This window comes from Euprymna scolopes, chromosome 1, assembly GCF_053919585.1.
Source record: "Euprymna scolopes isolate OS-2025 chromosome 1, ASM5391958v1, whole genome shotgun sequence".
NCBI lineage: Eukaryota > Metazoa > Mollusca > Cephalopoda > Sepiida > Sepiolidae > Euprymna > Euprymna scolopes.
In genome coordinates this window covers 8,103,083-8,128,025 of record NC_136482.1, presented here as the reverse complement: position 1 = coordinate 8,128,025, position 24,943 = coordinate 8,103,083, and the positions used below count along the sequence as shown (strand labels likewise).

At 35.2% G+C, this 24,943-nt stretch overlaps 1 protein-coding gene across 2 annotated transcripts in view; it reads right to left on the bottom strand.

Annotated features, from left to right (window-relative positions):
- The window catches only part of LOC145277073 (A disintegrin and metalloproteinase with thrombospondin motifs 9-like), a 314,902-nt gene that overhangs the window by 122,452 nt on the left and 167,507 nt on the right, over positions 1–24,943 (bottom strand). The window contains exons 9-18 of one of the 2 annotated variants that reach the window (XM_080128762.1): positions 24,187–24,339; positions 22,456–22,618; positions 19,240–19,338; positions 17,035–17,177; positions 15,817–15,880; positions 13,674–13,779; positions 12,573–12,709; positions 12,153–12,270; positions 8,544–8,636; positions 6,149–6,315 (exon numbers count right to left, since the gene is read on the bottom strand). In XM_080128762.1, the coding sequence (XP_079984888.1) occupies positions 6,149–6,315; positions 8,544–8,636; positions 12,153–12,270; positions 12,573–12,709; positions 13,674–13,779; positions 15,817–15,880; positions 17,035–17,177; positions 19,240–19,338; positions 22,456–22,618; positions 24,187–24,339 (1,243 nt within the window). The remainder of the gene's footprint in view (positions 1–6,148; positions 6,316–8,543; positions 8,637–12,152; positions 12,271–12,572; positions 12,710–13,673; positions 13,780–15,816; positions 15,881–17,034; positions 17,178–19,239; positions 19,339–22,455; positions 22,619–24,186; positions 24,340–24,943) is intronic. The other variant, XM_080128775.1, reaches the window with a different exon arrangement.

The window sequence follows — 24,943 nt, the reverse complement described above, 5'->3', positions numbered from 1 at the left end:
GTGCCACTGGTATTGTGTTATTTATTTTCAGTTGTGGGTCATGGTGATATCCTCTCTTTTTGCAAAAGTGTATGCATACTGTTTTAGTTTTGGAGAGGATAAACCCATTTTCATTTGTCCATTTTTCAATTTTATCAAGGCACTCCTGCAATTTCCTTTCTATTGTTTGCATGTTAGGGGATGAGTAGCTGATTGTAAACTCGTCTACAAAGAGGGCTTTGTCAATGTCTGTAGTCACTGCTTTGCTGATGTTGTTGATTTTTAGGAGGAAGAGTGTAACTGATATTATGCTTCCCTGGGGCACTCCCATCTCCTGTCTGTATACCTCAGACATCTCTCCCCCAAGGCGTACCCTAAATGAGCGACCCCTGTGAAAGTTTTGTATGAATATTGGCATCCTTCCTCTGATTCCAAGGTTATGTATGTCCCTCATAATGCCGTATTTCCATGTAGTGTCGTATGCTTTTTCTAAATCAAAGAATACTGACACCACATGGTGGTTTCTAATAAGACCGTCTTTAATGTAAGATTCCATTTTGATTAATTGGTCCATTGTGTTCCTTTCTTTTCTGAAACCACATTGATATTTGTCAAGTATTTTATTTTTTTCTAATATCCATACGAGTCGATCGTTTATCATTCTCTCCATGGTTTTACAGATACAGCTGGTTAGAGAGATAGGGCGGTAGTTTGTTGGATTTGTGGGATCTTTATCAGGTTTTGGGATTTGTATGATCGTGGACTCTCGCCAAGCATTAGGAAAGTAGCCTAAGAGCCAGATATTATTTAGTATATTCAGGAAAGTGTTTAATGAGGTTTCTGGTAGTTGTTTCAGAAATTGGTAGTGTATCTCGTCCGGTCCAGTAGCAGTATCTTTGCTTCTATCCAGAGCGTTTTTAAGTTCAGATATTGTGAACGGTAAATTGTATTTTTCTGTATTGTTTGAGCTGAAGTTCAGCTTTCTTCTGCTTCTTTTTTGTAGTTTTGGAATGTTAAGCTGTGGTGTTTGGGAGAGGAGTTTTTATTTAGTTGTTCAGCAAGTAGATTTGCCATATCCTTTTTTCCAGTGCATTTTCCACCATCCGGGTTTTTTAGGTGTATAGTGGGGTGTTGGGTTTGCTTCCCATTTATCTTCCTCACCATGTCCCATACTTTCTTGCTAGGTGTTTTATTTAATTTAGATACATAATCTTGCCATGTTTCTCGTTTAGCTTTTTTGGTTATTTGTCGTGCTTTTGCACGAGCTTGGCGGTAGAGCTCTAAGTTTATTGAGGTTGGCTTTAATCTGAATTTTTTTAGGGCTTTTTTCCTTTTCTTAATTGCTTCTTTACACTCTTTTGTGAACCATGGTTTGTGCTTGCTATTTTTCTTTGAAGTTTTAGGGATTGTTTCTTCCGCTATTTTTATTAATCTTTGTGTAAATGTTGCTATTGGGTCAGGTTCCTGGAGTATTTCGTTATTTGTGTTTGGCAGAGATTTCTGAATGTGGACCAGTCAGCTCTCTTTAGTTGCCATTTTGGTACTATGTCTTCTATTGTGGGTTTATTTGTTTTAATGAAAATTGGGTAGTGGTCACTACCACACTGTTCTTCATGGATATCCCAATTGAAGTCCATGTAGATAGTCGGAGAGCTGAGTGTCTATAGCTGAGGTTGTTCCTGTAGATGGATGTAGGTAGGTGTGTTTGCCGTTGTTCAGTATACACATGTTTGTGGTTTCTAGTATGGATTCTATTATATTTCCATTATGATTTGGTTGTCTGTCCCCCCCCAAAGGTTGCTGTGCGCATTGAAATCCCCTAGGATTAATGATGGTGCAGGAAGCTGTTCGATTATTTGATTTATTTGAATTTTTTTTAATTTGTATTTTGGTGGAATGTAGATTGAGCAAATTGTGATAGTTTGGTGTAAGGTAGCTCTTACTGCTATGGCTTGTAGTTCTGTGTTTAAAATGAGTTTTTCATGGGCTATTGTTTTCTTTAACATAATGGTTGTACCACCTGTTGGTCTATGGTCTATATGTGATAGATTGATTTTGTTATATACTTCATAATCTCTAAGGGAGAGGTTTGAGTTTTCCTTCATTAGAGTTTCCTGTAGACATACGATATTTGGGTTGTGATCTTTAATCGTTTTAATTCTTCATAGTTGGATTTCAATCCTCTACAGTTCCATTGTATGGCTGTTATATTTTGAGTTCTTTTATTTTGTTCCATTTTATTTGTCTAGGGGCGTTTTGTTTTCTAATTCCATTTCCTCCAATGTTTCTTCGTTTCCTTCTCTTGAGGTAGATTGGGATCTGGATCCTGGTCCTTCCCTAGTTCCTGCTTTATTGGGCGATGATGGTGCTGCTTCGCTTGGCTCTTCATTTCTGCTGTTAGGAGTTCGGGAACTGGAGTTTGCTCGGGACTGTGTATCCATTTCGTTTTGTTTTTTTTTTTTTTTCCTTTTGTTTGGACAGTGATTGGTGTTGCGTTTTTTTTGGGGGGCTTGCTTCGTTTCTCCCTTCTTCGACTAGGGAAGAGGAGGAGAAAGGGAACTAGATTTTCTCGATATTAAAAATAACCACGTTGTGTAACAAAAAAAAAAAAAAAAATGGCTAAATCCTCCTAACAAGTGCATTGTTAGGAGGATTTAGCCATTTTTTAAAAATGTCATATCAAATTTTTTTGGCTTATTTAACGTAGAATACATTGGGAAAATATTTAATCTCTCAAGTTATTTGTATATCTATTCATTATGTTTTATTTGCTTTATTTTTAAGGCATACCAACTCGTTTTCGGGTTATTTAATGCAAAACTCAATTTTGGAAAAGTTTTTTATATTTTCAAATATTTATTCTTAATGTTTGGTTTAGTTGTTTTGTATAGTAAAATTGTTTTTGGTTTTCTAATTTGCATAACATGAATGAGTTTTGCAAAGGGAAAGGAAAAAACAATAATATCAATGTTTAGTGAATTTTAGGAAGCCTGTATCTTCAGACAGCTTGATCTAGTAGCACCAAGTCTTTTTTTTTTTTTTTTTTTTTTTTTACATGGTAGTCACCACTTATCAATGCCCAGAAACCACTCGGGGATAAGTGTTATTGCGTGTACAGTAATCAATGCGATAATATTGTAGTAATAGTTAGTAATGGAGATTTGATAAAGTGTCTTACTTACAGGGCAGGGGGGGGTTATCAGGAATTTGTTTATGTTGGACTTGAAGATATCCGAGCTGTAGTCAGGTGGGAAACAGGCAAACGGAAGAGAGTTCCACAATCGTGCAGTTCTAAGAAAGAAGCTTTGTTCATGGAATCTACATTTTGATTTAGGCACAGATAAAGAATGGGGAAAATTATTGACAGTGGTTTCAGCTGGACAAATGTTTTTCGTGAAAGATTGGCGAGGGGGAACCAGGGATTGGAGCTCAGACGAGCACCTGCCATGGAAATAATGATAAAACAAAAACAGGCTCGCTACATCTCTTCTGTGGGAGAGAGAGAGGTTGCAGTGAAGAGAAAAGGGCATCCCCCACTAAGCCACGAAGTCTATTTTGTACTTTGTCAAGGCAAGATAGGCTGTTTTTAGCAGCTCCTGCCTAGATGTAGCAGCAGTACGCCATCCTTGGACGTACTTAGCTTTTCTATAGGTAGAGAAGTGCATCAGCAGTGAGATATCTTCTGGAGCGGTAGAAAGATCCTGCATTTTTCCAGCGGCCTTGGCAACAGACATGATGTAAGTCTTCCATTTCAGATCAGGAGTAAAGGTCAAGCCCAGAAGCTTATCAAAACATGGAGCCTCCCCGAGACGAGAGCCATTCATTTCAATTGATTTCAGATGGAGATCAGAGCGTTGATGATGTAAAGATAGGAGCTTGGGTTTAGATGCATTAAAAGTAATCAGCCACCTCTTCCCCCACTGTATCATGCAGGCCTCCGATTTTTGTCCATCGACTACTACTCTTATGAGCCTAGCAGAGAGAAATGATTTAATAATTGAGAAAACATTTCCAGTTATACCGTAGCTGAAAATCTTGTGAAGTAGGCCTTTATGCCATACCTTATTGAATTGTCAAGAGCAATTGCCCTAGAAAGGAAGCCTTTGTCAAGAGATTCACTAATCCTATGAGATATAACCGTTAGCACATCTGCTGTAGATCTAGCAGAACAGAAACCATATTGTGTGTCACTAAGGATATTTCTTCTGAGGTGGTTGACTACTTCTTTATTTAATATGGATTCCAGCAGCTTACTCAGGACACACAGGAGACTTATTGGTCTGTACTGAGAGGGAGATTGCTTATCACCTGAATTCTTAAATACAGGGAATACTGATGAGGTTTTCTAGTGTGTTGGAAAGCACTTCTCCTTAAGGCAACGCTTAAACAGTTTTGTAAGTATGGGGACAAGTTCTAGTGGAAGCTTTAACAGATTAATTTGAATGCCGTCAGAGCCAGTTGCTTTCTAGAATCAAGGTTCTTGATTAGCTTGGCAACCTCACGCACAGATATTTGTATGTTGCATAGCATGTTGTTTGTTATAGGAGGAAATACGGGGAGTTGATGGCCTTCGTCGCATAGGGTAGAATTAACTGCAAAGTTCTTGGCAAATAGTTTGGCCTTGTCTGATGCTGACAAGATGACCTCAGGTCCATTGATGAGGGTTGGGATAGAACGCACATGTCTGTTCAGGATCCTGTTTGCTATTTGCCAGAACTGTAGGGAACCAAGCCGCTGCTCAGCTACTTTGGATTTAACAGATTGAGCATATAGCTCTCTTTTTTATTACTCTTTTACAGTGCTTTCTGGCAGTCCTGAAAGCAGCTTTAGTCTCAGTGCATCTATTACGTTGGTAGCTATGGAAAAAGTGATCTCTGTGCACAATGGCAGCAGCACATTCTGGGGAGAACCATGGCTGACTGTTAGGTTTTTGTTGGAATTTTTTTAGATGGTATGAGTCGGTTTATGACTACAATTAACCATTCGATCAGGTCTGATACTATAGAAGACACATGGAATGCAGACGTAGATCAGATATAAATGTACGGAAGCTATCCCAGTCAGCCATGGAGTATTGATATACAGTGGAGAGGCATGTCTGAAGACTCATTACATTCAGGAGGAACAAGTAAATAGAATTAAAACGTTTAGTGTACTAACAACTTTGAACATTTCTGTACATCGTTTGAACAACCATGACTAACCACTTATACAATAGAAATTATTTTTGCACCCAACTCCCTTTCAACAAAATGAACCAAGGAATTTCTTTTCCAGGGACTTTCCAACACTACATTGATTATAATTAAGCAACATAATGACATGATTTATTTTCTCCGATTATCTCCTTTTTTTGCGACTAATAGCTACATCATGGATGAAACAGAAGAATCAAGGAATGAGTTATATTCAAATGTCTAGATGAAGAAAGTGTTGTTTTGTTATGAGTTCAGAAAAAAAAAAAAAAAGGTTTTCTGTCCATATGTAGTTGGATTGTGAGTGACAAGTTGTCACTATATTTGTAACCCAGTTACTGTTGCCATCATACTCATGCAGTTCTATCGATTGATGTGGCATTCAGAATTTTTTGGCTCTACTCATGCACCACTACTGCTGATGAAGTCCACCCTCTTAAAAAAAAAAAAAAAAAAAAAAAATCTTTGTTGACTGTGGATAGTCCTTCCCCCCATATTTTCTGACTTCATTTGGGGCGACTTACCAACAATTCATTCCTGTAGAAGGTTGTGGGCATTTGTTTACAAAAATAATGCATACATCAGATTTCAGTTAATTCTTCATAACCAATAATTTGTAAGTTCACTTTTTCTTATTTTTTTTTGATTTTTATTATATTTTCACCCCAAACAAGGCACAGTACCACATTGATGTAGGGGGCTACTATTTGGAACATACTTTGCAGATATACTATGTAGGGAGGTGAAGGAGTTAAGCAAAAGGTTAATTTATTTATTGCAGTTGGTCTGTTTCTCCTAGATATTATGTGTGATCTTCAGATTTAAACATTTCCTTAATTTTTGCTATTAAAGACGAATTCTTATTGCAGGAATATTTACAATTGCTCGATCCAAGTTCATCATGTCAGTCACAATTACAAAACTTTTGTATTTGTTAATGGGAAAATTATGAAAAAAAAAATGTCTATACTTACAAAAACGGTAATTTGTTCATCGATGATGCTGGAAGAATTAATCTGTTCGACGGTGCTATTTGATCCGCTGTATTCAATGCTGCCACCTTTCACTTTAAATCTGTGAGGGAATTTTTTCACGGTAAAATCTCCATTAAGAATAAAATTTCCGTTGGAATCTTTTAGAGCTGAAAATAAGACAAAGTGAACATAGATTGTAGCAGATTTACTTTCACTAAAAAAAAAATCGACAGTGTGTACACAAGAATATTAAAAGCTGCTCTTAACATCTTTCGGAGTAGCAACCCATGAAAGAACAAGATTTCTTGTTCCTGCTGGAGGTCTTAAGGATGAAATCTGACAATTATTTCAATTACAGAAAAGAGCCAATTTTAAAACGTCCTAATGTATATCAGTTTGTTTTTCAGTCATATTCTGTATTGAAAATCAGAGAGAGAGAGAGAGAGAGAGAGAGAGAGAGATTAAAGATGGTAGCCATGGCGTTATAAGGCGTGGTCTCATGGAATCGCACAAGATCCCACCGCACACATATGCAAATGAAATGCAGTCAGTTTTTTTAATAAAATGCCTGTTGGCAGAGGTGAGAGTGACACATGCATGCTGGAAGTTGAGAGAAAGCTGTAAGGAGCAAATACAGTGACAAATCCGAGAACTTTTTTTTTTCTTCTCCCAAAATATCAGCCCATTTAACTGTAGATAATGAAACATTAACTTTATAGGATTGGTATTATTCCTGGCAATAGTTTCAGTGATGGAAGAGTGCAACAAGCAGAAAGATAAATTTGAAAAAAAAAAACAAAAAAAAAAACAAAAACAAAAAAAAACATTGATGTGAGAATATAAAAATTGCTAATTAGTGAAAACGAACCATCAAAACAGTTAAAACATGGGTGTGACTCAGTGAGGATCTACAGCAAACAACTAGCACAATGCATCTATGAAGACTTCAGGTGCGCTGAAGGATAGAATGAGACAAGCAGGAAAATCCGTGACACTACCATGACCAGATGATGATGTTGGCTGCAGAATTATCCATGTTATCTCCCTTGGATTTATTCTCCCCTGCAATGTTTGAAATCTTGTTCTACCCACACATAATTTACAAGATCATGTCCTTTGTCGGATTCGTTCTTCCATGCAATTAAAAACTTTTGTGTTAGTAACATGTAATGAAAACTGCCACACGAAAATAAAATGTTTTTATATCAACTAAAGGATTTATTCAAATATTTACACTGTTCAGCATAGAATAAAGTCGGACAGTGTTCGAGTGAAGAAAGCAAATATGCAAAATTCTTCAGGCTGTTGAATTTTGTCAGTTATTTTCCGGCAAAGGTAGTTGATGTTTGAGCATCCAGGGGCATGAGAGAGAAAGTGAGGACATGTTTCCTTGTTGCTTTCAAGTTCTCCGTGCTAACTGATCGTGATTCCCAAAGGGGCTGGAATAGTCAATAGACAGATGGAATGCACCCTGCAAGCTGATTGATCAATGTGCGATGAAATAACTATTCATGACCGTTACAGATTTCTTGTCCATTTTGTTCCAAACTTGACGATAAAATAAACCAGAACATTTCTAGATTTTTTTACTGCACAGAATAGAATATAAGAATAGAATATAAGAATAGAATGTTATCAGGCGAAAAGAATACAAAATTTTATTTAAAACAACTTGTTAAAAATGTCCATGGAATGTTCCCGAGTGAAATAGACATTTTTTGTGTGTGGAGAAATTGATAACATATGCTGATTTAACTTTAAGTGAGAGACTATGTGCATCTATTATATCGATCGATGACTCCGTTCAGTCTCTAAAGACAAAGGATACCCCCCTATAATTTGCGTGTATGCGTGCGTATACGTGTGTATGCGTGTGTGTGCGTGTATGCGTGGGAGAGAGCATGAGAGCGCGCGTGCGTGCGTGAGTGTGAGCGCGCGCGCGTGCGTGTGTGTGTGTGTGTTTCACTTGGCATTGTATCTAATAGTCTGGCAACGTCCTTAATTCATCTGCTGAGATCCTAAGTGGGTCCGGAATTAACTTAATTTTAAAGGTATATCCACATGCCGTGAGTAGGGACAAAAATACTGGGGCAAAGAGTTCATTCAGCTGAATGTGGATGTTGCTGGGAGTCTTTTAGATGATGCCAAACGTGCCATAATGGGATTGTGATGCACACACGAATTCTTTCTAAGAGAACAGGGGGAAAAAACAATATGCACATAAAATCCATTTTTATTTGTTCTTTCTGTATTTCATGTTCACATTTTGTTTAAATATTAATTTATATTGTTTTATTTTTTGTTTGCACTTGCACCAGTCTGACATTAAGTTGCTGACTGAGTATCCTTCTCTAGATTTTTATAGGTGAACAAGGTAGATGAAAAAGCTACTTACCGAGATAATTCTCATCAACTTTATTTTGGTATCCGTATTGTCTTATTTCAATGCTAGCAGCTCCAGCAGGAATATCTACAACTTTATTATAACCTACGATAGAATGAAAAAAGTTTGTAATTTTCTGTCAAGTTTGAAATTTACAGTTATTATATAGTAAGAAAACTAAAATATTGAAAGCACAGAATTTTAACATTTTAAACACGAGGAACATGGACTCAAAAATCAGGTCAGTGCAAAAACTTGCCAGTTTGTAGAAGAGGCATTTTAAATCATTGTATTTGATGCATATTGTTATTTAAACATATCAGAAAGATAAACTTATGATTTTTTCTTTCACATTGATAAAGCATCATCGATATTTTTCTCCAATATTCTCACCCATGTTGATTTGAAAACTACCTTTTTTAGTCAACAGAAAAGGGGGTCACATTCCATTATAATAATGCCTGTTCTCACACTACACTTTTTGATCAAATATCTAGAAAAATTTGGTTAGGAAATCTTGCCTCATCTTGCATACTCTCCTGACCTAGCTCCCTCGGACTTTTACTTATTTTGAGGATTACAAAACCATTTAGATGGCCTGAGATTTACACCATGAGAAGAGATTGGGCATGGATTAGATTCATATTTCATATCGAAACCTCAAGAATTTAATGCAAGGCATTTATAAGCTTCTTGACAGACGGAATCAGATTATAGAGAGCAATGGTCGTTATTGTTAAAAATAGATTTTCAAAAACTTTTCATTTTTAAAGATGAAATTTGAAATGGGATTCAGCAATGGGAAAAATAACTTGTATTCAAGTTATCGTATCCAATCGCTTAGAAAAAGAATCACATTTCGGAATCAAGCATCAGGTTATTGCAAAATATTTTGCTGATTTGTAGAAGAAACATTTTAAAACATTGTAATGTATTTGATGCATATTTTTATTGTTTAAACATATCATAAAGATAAACTTATATTAATTTTTTTTTTCAGATTGGTAAAGCATCATTGATATTTTTCTCCAATATTTTCCAGAAAACGATCTTTAGTCAGAAAAAAAGAGTCATTTTCCATCATGTAATGCTCATCTTTACTCAGCATTACTGACCAAAGATCTAGGAGAATTTGATTGGGAAATCTTGTCCCATCCATCCATCATATTCTCTTTACTTAGCTTCCTTACTTTGAGGATTACAAAACCATTTAAATACTCTTACGTTAATATCAGGAGATGAGATTGAACACGAGTTAGATTTAGATTTCACATCAAAACAAAGAATTTGACAAACTAAGCATTTATAAGCTCGTTGACATATGGAGTCAAGTTATAGAAAGCAAAAGTCGTTATTGTTATGAATAAAGATTTTCACAAACAATTTTTCATACCGGCAAAATATTTTGCATATTAACTAATATTTAACTTATTTTGTTAAAATAAAAGCTTTGTGTAATATATATAGTGAAATTACTAATCAAAATGGAAAGTTTAAAAAAGAAAAAATTTATGAGTGTGAACACTGGCAAAGCATGCTCGGATAAATTATGTACAAATATTTTTTCAATGAAAACGTAAATTAATCTGATGATTTCTCCAGGTAATGAAACAAAAACATTGATGGAAAGTCTAAATATGTATATAACCACGACCAAAGTGATCATGAGTGTTGTACCGCCAAAAAGATTCCTCTTCCATTCTAAAGAAAATTGCTTTGCTTTGTTTATGAAAAGGGAGTTGAGTGCAACTATATTTTGTGATACTTGTATACATAAAATAAAAGCACTGACACTTATCCTAGGTGGGTTGACCCGACTTCCTCCAAAGGAGGAGGTGTCATAGAAATATATAATTCACATGCAGTCCCCAGTCGATTGTTGACGTTCTACATACAAGGCCTGGTATTCCCAAATAGTAACTCATCTGGTACTGACCAAGCTTAATGTTGCTTAACTTTGGTGATCTAAAGAGAATCAGTTTGTCAACATTATTATACCATGTACTTGCATGCACTAGGTGCAAGGTTAAGAGACGTTGATCAGTTCCTGTGCAAGAAGTGTAAAACAATGGAGATGGATGAACTCCAATCTATTGTTTCCTCTTAGCAACCTTTCACAAAAACCACTCAGCTAGCTATAACCACTACATAGGATTTCCTCCACTCTCTAATTGTACCTAAATCTAAACAGATTCCATGGAACAAAGCTCCTTCCCCAGAATTGCCCACCTGTGAAACACTGTTCCATTAGTCTGTTTCCTAAATCCAATGTAAACAAATTCTTGTTGAGCCATCCGCACAAATAATCAAATTCTACCCAATTTACACCATTAACAATTAGTTCACTACAACCTTACATTCATTAACTATTGTCCTAGAGTAGCTTTCGGGCTTTGATTAGTGGTGACTCCCAAGTAGAAAAAATTGCAACTCAGACATGGGGAAAGTATATTTAGATGGTGAATTTACTGAAGTTATTTAGAAATTTTCTTACTTTGGTGATACCATTGGAGCACAGAATGGAGCAGGTGCTAGTGTGATATAATTAGAGTGGATGCAGAAAGATCATTATGAACCAGCAGATTGTTATTATTGGGAAGACGCACCATGATGATGTATGGAAGTGAAATTTTGTAAATGTGGGTTGAGTATATGCATTGCATGAAGAGAAATGATATGCAAATGATATGGACGCGTCATAATGAAAATTGTATAATGTGTAATGCAAATCTTAAAGGCAGGCTTAGATCTGATGACCACATACGAAGATTAAATCTGAACAGTATGGGGGGGGATGTGCACAGATTAGGAGACTTTGATGGTATAGATACTTTTGAAAGATTAGATGAGAGTTATTAGGCTAATTGATGTAGAAGAGTTGAGGTAGAAGGGTCAATTGGCAGGTGTAGGTGAAAATAAACATGGGTGGAAGTAATAAGAATGCACTTGAAAGAGAGATAGAGATGTGGCCAAAGTTAGTTTGAAAATCAATTCCTAAAAGCCATCCAACACATGCCAGCATTTAAATCTGTCGTTAAGACTCATTATGCATCCATTATATCATTCTCACATTATTTCCCCTCCATGCTACACATGTCCTCAACCCTACTAACAAAAATAAAAGGAGCATGTCTAGAATTCAACCTACATTAAAAAAACAAAATCACAGAAAAATCTTAATGTATGTACCTGTCACAAAATAAAAATGTCATTCCAAAAATCACATAAATTGATCCAGTAGTTTTTTTATTAAGAAAATCATTTTTACGATTTTTAGCATTTAATAGTAAATCATAGCCATTACAAGGCCGATTTTGATCTAATTTGGGTGACGTTGGGACGCATAATCAAACATGAATTTTACCTTTTCTTAAAGGATATATTCCTTCTTCAAAATTTGATTTATATATATATATATATATATATATATATATATATATATATAAACAAAACTACTTAATCACTTTATGTGATTTTTGGAATGACATTTTCCTTCTGTGATGGGTACATACATAAGATTTTCTTTCTCTCTCTCATATATATTTTAATGTAGATTGAATCCTGGACTTGCACCAAATAAAGACAGGATTTTAGCATTTTCCAAAGAAAAGAGGAAATTACCATATTTAACATAAGAGAATCGTCCGATCTCCGTCCGACAAGATGAATTGTCACCCCCGCAGATGCCACATCTGTCTCGCTTCATATTCGAGCCGAGCTGAAAATCACAGCCAGCTCTCTAAAAAGGGAAGGAAAAATCGTTGATTATTTCTTGTATGATGAAAAAAAAAAATAATAAAAATCAATTCAGTTCATTAAACTGAATCAAATAAGTGTTTTTCACTGACACCTCTACATAAAGTTGGTTAAGTATATAATCTACTCCTAAATTAACCAATCATTATAATTTTGGAGAACAGCTACTAGACATAAATAATCCAAATATTTAGTATAATTTAGTTTTTGGTTAATACATTGATAAAAACAATTTCTAATACATTGATAAAAAAAACAATTTCTAACAACAAAAAAAAAAATTACCCGACATTTGCCGTTGACGCAGACATCAAAAGTTTCTTCTGAACATCGAGTTCCATCGATCACTTGATCTTTGAGACGATAATACTCTGTTCCTTGGGAGGCTCTGCAATAAAGCTTGCATGCATTCTTCAACTGAACTGAAGAGAGAAAAGAGGATAAGAAATTAAACAGCGAGTCACAGATTTCTGAATTTTATTGTTTTTTTCCTTATCAGCTAATTCCACACAGACGCACACACTTGTTTTTAGTTATAAAATTTTGAAATCACCAACATCGAGCAGAGTGTAGATCTAAATTTGAAGACGGTCTTTACTTGTTTGTCCACTGAAACAATGTCTGGCAAAAGGCTAGAAGAGGAGGGGGAACTTTGGCTTGTACAAAAATAGTTGTGACATGGATCTGTTTGTACTATTTTTGGTAAAACAAAATTGTACTGGTAACCTCACCATCAGCAATATACACAATGTATATATATATATATATATTTTATTACATTTTCACCCCAAACAAGGTACATTGCCACTTTGATGTAGGGGGCTACTATCAGGGACATAAGCTACACGGGTACTATGTGGAGAGTTGGGCAGCAAGATGTCAGTTCACGTTACATTTGAACTTCTGCATGTCAGTACAGTTGGGGAAGCAGGGACCCGGAAGGGAATTCCAAAGTGTAGCAGTTCTGGGGAATAAACTACTGGAATAGAAGGCTCTCTTACATCTTCAGGTCTCAACTGTGAAGGGGTGGGATTTTGCTCTTGTCGGGTTTGTCAGAGTTCTTACGTCGAGGGGTACAAGTGCTTGCAGTTCGGAGCATTCACTGTTAAAGTACTTGTAAAACAGGCAGAGGGATACAAGAGGATGAAGCTTTCATACAAACCTGGGTTTATTTAGGCAACATGTTTTCATTAACGGCAAGGTTATTAAATAACACAATGTTTGATGAAGCTTTTTTACTAGTTCCATGATGTTATTTGATTCTTTAAAGTCATAAAAAGGGTCGATCGATACCAAGGCAATACTGGGTATATCAAATAATTAAAATAAAAAAACTAAGTGTGTGTGTGTGCGCACGCATACGCAAAAATAAGTGTTAATACTCACTTCCAGCATATTTGGGAATCCAACCAACATTTTTCATCATTTGAATTTTACCATCAAATTCTGAACATTGCTGAGCTCTGAAGTCTTTGGTGTTAGGAGGACAAGGCTGAGCACAAAAAAAGGAGAAAAAGATAATCAATATTCATGAAAAAAAAAAAAAAAATTCTCAAGCTTATTTTCAAGGTACTGGTTCATATTGTGAACCAGGCAAATCTGTTTACTGGCCAGAGAATAACGTCAACAGTCGGATTATGCAGAGCGTCGCCCATGAAATAATAATGCTATGTAAAAAAAAAAAAAAAAAATTAAAAAAATAAATGAATGTAAAATGTAGAAGCCAAAACAACCTACCGTAATTTGGAGTTTTATTATTCATTTTTATTTTTTTTAATAACTTGAGAAAAAGTTAGAAGCAAAAATTAATTTTTTGGGGATCAAATAATTTGAAAAAGTTTTAAAAAGGATCAAAGAAAGAATTTTTGTTTTTCAAATATATTTTGCCATTTTTTAAAAATGTTTTAAGGCTTTTTTGTCAAGGAAACTGAAAACGAATTTATTTTTTCAAGTATTTTTTTGTAAGAAAGATATTTTGTGTTTTTAAAATTGTAAGAGAAGGTTTTAAAGATTCATTATGTTAGTACTGTCTGATTTGCATATAACAACTGGTGTTATTTTTCTCTTCCAATATTTATCTAAAAGTCGTCTACTTGGCGCGTAGGCACCGTTGCCTTGTAATTCAGCACGCCACGTTGTGATTGGCTGCTCGGCATTCTTCGTCAGACAGCTAAATAATCTTCAAATCCGAAAAGCTTTTGAAATGTATTTATTTCAAATTGGGTTCTTCTACAGTTTACAAACCATGCTATATATAGAATTGTCAAGTTAAAATTCAATTTTTACGGTATTTTGTTTAATTGTTAGGTGAAAGTACAGAATGTTAAGAATGGCTTTCTAAATAATGTTATTTCAGTACAGTTCATAAACTGCACAAGTACCTATAATTGTACTGATTTAGTTGATGGGATGATAGAATTTGATTTCAGAACAATTCATTTTAAATTTGAGATTATATTTACTTTATTAATTACCATCTTCGCTGATTGAACGATCTTTTTTTTACATATGCATGATAGCTGATAATATATGTATGCGCATCAAATTTCTTGATGTATTTTTATACAGATAAGTTACTATTTATCTATATCATATACTCTTATCCTCAAGTGGCTTTTGACCTTAATGTGGTGAATCATTAGTAAAAAAAGGGGGGGGAAGAAAAACGAGAAAATACAGGAAAAGGAAAGAAAATATAGAAGAAAAAGGGGACACAGAGCAAAGAAAAGGGGACACAGAGCAAAGAAAAGGGGACACAGAGCAAAGAAAAGGGGACACAGAGCAAAGAAAAATAGAAAGAAAAAGAACAGGAAAAAGGTAAAGAAAAACAGAAAAAACAAAATCGGAGAAAAAACAAAATCGGAGAAAAAACAAAATCGGAGAAAAAACAAAATCGGAGAAAAAACAAAATCGGAGAAAAAACAAAATCGGAGAAAAAACAAAATCGGAGAAAAAACAAAATCGGAGAAAAAACAAAATCGGAGAAAAAACAAAATCGGAGAAAAAACAAAATCGGAGAAAAAACAAAATCGGAGAAAAAACAAAATCGGAGAAAAAACAAAATCGGAGAAAAAACAAAATCGGAGAAAAAACAAAATCGGAGAAAAAACAAAATCGGAGAAAAAACAAAATCGGAGAAAAAACAAAATCGGAGAAAAAACAAAATCGGAGAAAAAACAAAATCGGAGAAAAAACAAAATCGGAGAAAAAACAAAATCGGAGAAAAAACAAAAAAACAAAAAAAAAACATGACATAACAGCTGCATTTTTTCAATCAACAGTTTGTGACTAAGTAACTATTAAAAACAAAAACATTCTTGCTCTATAACGTCATGTTCTTTTTATGGTGTTATTCTTTTACAATATTGCCACATATTTTGTAAGATTTTCTTTGCCCACTCTCGTTGTTAAGGGGATGGAGAGATAGCTTTGAAAAAGACGTCCGGATCTTTTCAGTTCAACTACCTGAGAGAGAAAGATTTTACTATCAACAAGCAAATTGCATTCAAGATTCAAGAGGTGTACTAACTTTTGTATTGCAGGATTTATATTTCACTCTTTTGCCAAGACAGTAATTTCCACCATTCCGTGGTCTGAAGAAAAACAAAAAATAATCAAAACAATATCTGGAATTTTCATTAAATTATTTCTTCCAATATAAATTTAAAAAAAAATTATTTCTGACTCCACATAAAAACTATTACATGTCGGGTGATTTAAGGTGTTATGCCCCCCCCCCTCCATGTCATCGTCGTCTCATCAATTTTACAGACGCTGAAGCTTATTTTAAATGTAGAGTTTATTAGACATAGTGAGCAATTACAGAGGCCAAAGATAGATATACTTTTAGATGTGGATTACTTCATCAGAAAGAGAAGGAAAGTGATGGCTTGCGCTGCATACTAGTTAATGGGACAGAGCGACTTTGTGGTGCAACCATTCCATTCAATTATCTGCCAATAAAGCAGGCGAATTCCCTTTCTCTGAAACTTACGTAATTCCTTTACTTCTGTTTACTTGCTGCGGTTAATCATTTGAACCCTAATCCATCAATTACTCTTTTCACCAAAGCTGTGGCTTTTATTATGCAAAACCTTCCATATTATTTAGGTCTGTTTACATGGAATGTTAATTTTTATTTTCCAATGATTTTTTTTTTGTACAAGGATAAATAAAACCAGTAACCATTTATACTAAATAACTAGCTGTTCCGACCTGGCACTGCCTAGTAGTGCATTTACTTGTTATGTTTCGTTTTGCTTTTATAAATTATGGAGTTTGCTTTCAAAAATATTAGTGAAATAAGTATGCTTACTTACAGCTAAAAATGTTATTGATCTCACTTCATTGTTTTGTTCTACCACAATATGGGCACAAAATCAGATTTGAAAATTCGAATATTTCAGATTTAAATTGAATTTGATCCATAACCAGTTTACACCTAGTAAACAAGATTCCCTGAATTTGAATTTCTTCTTAAAACTCGTTAAGCTTAAGACGTGAATTTTATATATTTTGTAGAATCAAGATCATGTAATGAATTTTAATCAAAATTGGAATAAGGATTCTAGACATAAGGTTTAGTAGCCTTAGATATTTATGTTAATCTTTGTAAAGCGAGATAGAAGTAGTGCAAAACTGTTTGGACAATTTTACCCATCCTGAGACGGGTATCATTAGTTTTTTTTAAAAGTTAAGAAATGGCGAAAAAAAAAAAAAAAAATAAAAATAGTCGATTAATACTCACACTGGATTGTCACATTTTCTGACAGACTTTTTGATGCCACCATTACATGGTAAGGTACAAGCATCATATTCACTCCAGCTTCCCCAATTACCTGGGATTGGATTCATGTGCCTTTTGATCACACATTCACCTTTTTGACACCACTGGTTTGAAGAGAGAAACAAGTGAGAAAAAGTTCTTTTATATGCAGTACTTTCTCTGTATCTTTGTATTTTTTAAATGGAGTTAATTAAATAAGAATTTCTGGCATCAAATGGCACTAATATTGTGGAGAACATATAGTACACTTTGATCTCAGTCAAAAGGCCAAAGAGTATAGTTTCTGAATAATTTTATTTAAAATTCATTCATACCAATAATATTATTGCGAAGTTCCACTTTAACACTGGACACAGAATTGTAGCCTATATATATATATATATAGATAGATAGATAGATAGATAGATAGATAGAGAGAGAGAGAGAATAAAAAGGAATAAACAGTTATGTGTTCAAATTTCGAGATTTCCTCTGGAAATAAAGACGAAACGTTGATGAACGCACAACTCAGTTTGTTCCTTTTTATTTTCTCTATTTTGTTGGAATACTATTTCTATTCTCATATATATATATATATATATATACATGCTTCTATATATATTTTTTTACAACTTGCAATCGTAGTTAAATATATAAAGAAATAAAGTTTTCATTTAGACAGCTCAATAGAGCAAATACTAGAGTTATAAACATTCCTTAAAATGATCATTTTACAAGGGACAGACACTCATCTTGTCTGTTCATTTCAAAACATAAGTACAAACAAGCAAAAATTTACAGATGCCAGAAATTGTAAGAGTGAAATAGCCACAGCCAAAAGAAGGTATGCTGAAACAACCCAGAAATGCAGAGAACCGCAGAAGATAGGATCTTGTGATTTCTAGAAAATTTATAACAATGTACTAAATAAAGGACAATAAGTCATACCTCCACGATCTAACAACCAGAAGGTCGCATGCACAGTAACCAGGAAGGCTTGCCCGGTGAGTCACCTCCAACTCCACCTTAGAGCCAATAAACTCCCACCCAAATTTCACTATGCGAACTGATGCCACACTTGATTTGAAAATCACCTCTTGTCATGTCTGCGATATAAAAAAAATTAAACATCTCCAAGACATATGGGGTCGATCTTATCCCTGCTATACTAATTAAGAAATGCTCAGCTGAGTTACCCCCATACTTTCCAAGCTGTACAACAAATGTCTTGCTGAATCTTGCTTCCAAAATAGCTGGAAGATGGCCTCTGTGGTACCAGTATACAAGAATTTTGGTGAAAAAACTGACCCTCTGAATTATTACCCTATCAGTCTATTACCCCTCTTACTTAGGGCACAATATAAATATAAGCGAACTAAATATAAACTCACCAAACCACTGACAGTTGAGGGACTTAATATATTAATTTAATACTAGTTTTCCTAAAACACAAATTTATTTCCTCCTAATCAGCATAGCTTTTGGCCTTCACACTCCATAAGATTGCCGATCCCTGGTCTGTGTGTGTATAATATATAAGTCAATGGATGTCTGCTGTGTGTTATTGAAATCAGTATGTTAATAGCAGAAACATTTGAGCAAGTTACAATAATTCAAAGACTCCATTGAAAATTTCCTTCAATTCCATCTAAGCCGATCAAACACAAAAAATAAAAACCTACAATATAAATATTTTGTTAAAGTCCTTGAAAAACTTTCATGTTTAGATGGCTACAAGATAATTATCTTCAAATCCAATGTCAAATACTTGCTATAAACCTCATAAGAATTAAATTAAAACCAATGGGAATACAACAGTGACCTTGTTACTGTTAAGCTAACATGTGATTCTATTCAGTTCCATGGTGTCTGCTCTCCCAGGCTTTATCTTATTGAAAATGCTGAGAAGACTGCTCAAGCATTTTTTGTAGGCTACGATTTTCACCCTAACACATGACGATGTGTCTGGTCTACTGTAGAAGTAAATAAAATAAGCCATCTAATTTATTCATTCCATTCATCATTTTCAATCCTCCCATATTATTCTTCATCATTCAACAGATGACGATCTATTAATCTAATTAACTATTATCTTTGAATAGCTTTTTAAGTGGTGACTCAATAATGTTTGGAGTAAATTTAAAGACAATCCAAGTGGTCATGTAAAAAAAGTTTATCTTAATTTACCTTATTTGCTCCACAGGCTGTCCCATCAGCCCAAGGTGCTCGTTCAGTCCGACAAGAATTTCCTCTTCGAGAAATACACCATAGTCTCGAGCAAGGCGTCTGTTTAAAGAAACGAGAATATATTTTGAAAAATAAAAGTCGCAAGAACATTTCATAAACACTATATCATCATTACGGCCTCTAATTAGTCTGGAGACAATCGATACCCTTTGAAAGGGGTGACTGCACATGCAATTGCGAAGTAAGGGTTACATAATCCCACCAAAACCTGTCGGTAGGTTGGATTCCAATGGCAAGGAGAAGTCCAGGACAAATGAAAACAATGCTGAGATAAGCGGAGAGCACATTAGGGCAATTGCTCTTGACATATCAAAGGCCTTTGATAGGGTATGGCATAAAGGTTTACTTCACAAGATCTCCAGCTATGGTATAGCTGGAAATGTCTTCTCAATTATTAAATCATTTCTCTCTGATAGGTTCATAAGAGTAGTAGTTGATGGGCAAAAATCAGAAGCTCACAGTATAAATGCTGGAGTCCTTCAGGGGTCCATCCTGGGCCCAACTCTTTTCCTGATCTACATTAATGATCTTCCAAATCACATCCTTACATCATTCGTAGACATTTTTGCTGACGACACTACCATCTATGGTAGCACATCTAAGACAGTAAACGACCAAGTTCTCTCCGATTCTCTCTCCTCTGATCTTGATCATGTTGTACAATGGGGAATGGAGTGGCTGGTTACTTTTAATGCATCTAAAACCAAGCTTCTATCTTTACATCATCAACGTTCTGATCCCCATCTGGCATCAATTAAAATGAATGGCTCTCGTCTTGGGGAGGCCTCACGTTTTGACAGGCTTCTGAGCTTGAGCTTTACTCCTGATCTTAAATGGAATACGTACATCAAATCTGTTGCCAAGGCCGCTGGAAAAATGGTCGGATCCTATCGATCCAGTAGATATCTCACTGCTGATGCAATTCTCTATCTATATAAGAGCCAGATACGTCCAAGGATGGAATACTGTTGCCACATATGGGCGGGAGCTGCTAGAAAAGACTTGTCCTGCCTTGATAGGGTTCAAAATAGACTTCGTGGCCTGGTGGGAGATGTCCTTTTCTCTTCACTGCAACCTCTATCTCACAGAAGAGATGTTGCGAGTTTGTCTCTGCTTTATCGTTATTTTCATGGAAAGTGTTCGACTGAGCTTCAATCTATGGTCCCCCCCCCGCCAAACTTTCACAAGAAACACTAGACTAGCTGAAAACATTATCAATAATTTTCCCCACTCTTTATCTGTACCTAAACCTAAACAGATTCCATGATCAAAGCTTCTTTCTTAGAACTGCACGCCTGTGGAATTGTCTTCCGTTTTCCTGCTTTCCAGCTGTCTATAATATGGTTGTCTTGAAGTCCAACGTGAACAAGTTTCTGATGAGCCGTTCCACTTAAGTTAACAAATTTACCGAACTTCCATTACTATCGATTACTATATTGTCCTTTTGACTACTCTACACTCTTTAACCCTTATCCTTGAGTGGCCTATCGGCCTTGATAAGTGGTGACGCCTATGTAAAAAAAAAAAAAAAAAAAAAAAAAAAATAGTATTTCCAAATAGTTAACCATTTTCGTACTGACCAGGCTTAACGTTGCTTACCTTCAGTGACCATATAGGAAATGGTGTGTCAATGTGATTGTCATCATATTCAGTTAAACATATGTTGGCATGTGTTGGACGGCTTTTAAAAATTTGACTACTAAACTAACCGATCTCCACCTAGGTCTTTATTTCATTCTTTCAAATCTATCCTTATCATTTCCTTTGTGTCTCCTGTCAAATGACACAGTGTAATTGGCAAAGTCAATTTCCTGAAGTAAACAATACATAAAAGCCTAACTCGACAACAGGTTTTGAATTGAAAGTCATGTTTAATTTTAGAAGAGTTTTTGTTGGGTAGCTAATCTGTATAAGTCTTGAACTTTAGAAAGCAGAGACAAAGAGCAAAGATCTTTCTTGTATGGACACAAAAAAATTATGTGCAGAAATTCTAACAGACTCAGTATCTTTATAGAGTGATAGTAGAACGTGGCTTTATTTGATTGGTCAGTTCCTATCACCAGTGTCTATAAATAGAACCTTCCGATTTGTTTTACTCATACCTTCTCATTACTGACGTCTTTGTCCACATACGTTACTTATCTCAGTTAAGTTATGAAGTAAATAATTAGTTAAGATAGCATTAATCTCTATCTTTAGTTTATTCCCTCCAAATAAAACCGTGAAAAAAAACAAAAACTTAGCAAATGTCTCTTTGCGTTGTTTTTCTTTATGAAAAAAACTTATTTCTATAGCAACCACTGGATGAAACAGTGGCAATGAAGAGAATTTCCAGTGTCAGACCAGCACGTTTAAACACCTTTATTATTTCAAATGTTGTGCAGTGAAGCGGATTTGAACTCTTAACCTCCAGATTAAAATGATTTGTCACTTCAAAGAACATGAAACACCCTTAACCTCAATTTTATTTATTGGGAGAAAGTTATCAGAGATAAGTGTTTCTTCAAGACAGTTTGAGAGTTGCAACTTCTGGTCCACTTGGCCATTATTTGAATTATCACAAAAATTAGAATGCAAGCAGAATTTGAGTCTAAGTTTGACACGACATCTATTTTTTCAATGTGACCACAGCTACCTATAAAGATGCACATTATCAGATACAAATTTCTGATCATTATACAGATCCCCATACGAAACATCTTTCAAAGAATATGGAGCACCAATGATCTCGATATGTTTGTAAATGTATAAGAAGTTTGTATTTGAAATTAGAGAAAAATTAATCCTTTAACTTCCGTTTTACAACATAACTTTAATTGGAGAAATCTCACTTGAAATAATTGAAACAGTATTATTCTGACTACTGTTCTTATTCTCAGCTTCCGGTTAATGTAATTGCCGATTTTTTTCAGGTGTATCTTGTCGGTAAAATACTAAAAGAAATTCAGTTCTAAGTTACAGCTTCAATATGCAGTGTGGGCGATACTAAGAATTGCCAATTACTCAAGATTTCAACACAATAAGAGAATGAATTAAAGGGTTCTGTTAAAAAATCTGTGCAAATTCCAGAGTTCAAAAGAAATGTGCAAATGGCAATATGCCTTGTTTGGAGTCGAAGAAAAGAAAAAAAAAAGAAAAAAAATCGATATAACTTACGCTTATCCTTCGTCCAGGACAACTTATATAATCTTTTCCGTATGCCAATCGGCATTGCAAATTCACATCATATTTTAAACCTGGTGGTATGTATTTATCCATCGAACGCGTTCTTTCATTCCGTCTGGGAGGTTTGTCCAACAGGCATTCCGCATAATCTGAACTAGGAAGAAGGAAAAGAAAACATTTTAAAAGAAATTAAAAAAATTAAGATTTAACCAGTAGTATGAGGGGCATCCCATCATATTCAAACTATCTTTCAGAAGTAGGACATATTTGAGCAAGGCATACAATCAAAGAGGTGGCTCCGGGCACCATCAGATCTCTGCACACCACTGCATTCAAAAAATATTAGCTAAAAATCTGAAAACAGATGTGACCCGTTAGATTACCCATCGAACTTAAGATAGATTTTTTAAAATCAAGAAAGTATAATTGTGGGGGAGGGGAGGTGCGTCACGATCTAACGAAACACACACACACACACACACACACACACACACACACACACACACACACACACACACACACACGAGATGCCTTCAATAAGTTTCCAGACTTGTTTGTACAAGCATTTAAAATTGCTGTAGACTTTTGAAAATTTACTATGTTATTGCTATACATCTTATAAGATGACTATTTTCTTTACAAAGTAACCACTTTTCAAGGCCTGGCGGCCACTCGAGGATAAGAGATAATGAGTGTACAGTAGTCAATGGAACAATATCATAGTAATTGTTAGTAGTGAAAATTTGGTAAATTGGATTTCTTAAGGGAACGGCTCATCAAGAATTTGTTTATGTTGGACTTGAAGACATCCAAGTTGTAGTCAGGTGGGAAACAGGCAAACGGAAGAGAGTTCCACAGGTGTGTACTTCTAAGAAAGAAGCTTTGTTCATGGAATCTATGTTTGGATTTAGGCATAGATAAAGAGTGGGGGAAATTATTGATAGTGATATCAGCTAGACAAATGTTTTTCATGAAAGTTTGGCGAGGTGAAACCATAGACAAGCACTTTCCATGAAAATAACGATAAAGACTCAAGAAGGCCAGACAGAGCAAATCCACCAAGAAACTTGGGATCCTTTTTTTTGACAGCACAGGCATGATCTGCATGCACTGGTTTCCCACTGGACAGACATCCAACAAGGAATACTATGTTGAGGTTTTAAGGGAGTTCGGGAAGAGATTCCGTTGAAAGAAAGAGATTCCGTTGAAAGAAAGAGATTCCGTTGAAAGAGGCCAACACTCTTCAAATCGGGTCATTGGTATTTCTACCAGGACAATGTACCAGTCAACTACACCATCCTTGTCACAGACTATTTGAACAAGATGGGCATCAAGACAGTTTATCACCCTCCCTATAGTCCAGACCTTGCTTTCTGTGACTTTTGGTTATTCACTAAGTTCAAGGCAAACCTTAGAGGCTGTCGTTATGAGACAATTGAGGGGATGAAAGAGGCTGTGACGAGGGTCATTGGCACGATCACATTATGGAGCCTTCCAGAAATTGTTGGAATGGTACAACAAGTGCATTGCAGCCGGAAGAGATTACATCGAAGCCGACTCGAGTTTCATGCATGTACCATTATTAAAAGTGGCCTCACGAAAATAGTCTGGAAACTTATTCAAGGCACCTTGTAAATCTTTTTTTGTATTGACTCCTTCAAAACTTATTCACTCTCAACTCAGATCCCTAATGTTCGGCTTTAAATAAAATTCAAGACTTACTCAATAAACTTAGTGATTAGCGAAGCGCTACACTCTGACCATGTCCATGGGCTTGTATCAAAGTCCAGCGTTGGTGCCATCACATGGTAAACACCGTCAGCATTTCCTGCAAATTTTTTACACGTTGGCGTGTCATCATGTGGCAAACTAAATCTGAAAAAAAAAATGAAAACCAAAAAAATTAAGTTTTTAGTGAATTAACATTAGATTTAGAAATAAAAAACAGTCTGTATTTGAATAGAATCAAACGTTTAGACAGTATTACCGACTTGAATAGAATCAAACGTTTAGACAGTCTTACCGACTTGAATAGAATCAAACGTTTAGACAGTCTTACCGACTTGAATAGAATCAAACGTTTAGACAGTCTTACCGACTTGAATAGAATCAAACGTTTAGACAGTCTTACCGACTTGAATAGAATCAAACGTTTAGACAGTCTTACCGACTTGAATAGAATCAAACGTTTAGACAGTCTTACCGACTTGAATAGAATCAAACGTTTAGACAGTCTTACCGACTTGAATAGAATCAAACGTTTAGACAGTCTTACCGACTTGAATAGAATCAAACGTTTAGACAGTCTTACCGACTTGAATAGAATCAAACGTTTAGACAGTCTTACCGACTTGAATAGAATAAAAAGTGAATAAATAATTGAACAAATTCCACACAATGAAAAGGCCAACCATGCACTTTTGACAATGAAAGTTTGAAAGCAATTGTTAAACTAAACTATGTTAATGCCTGAAGTATT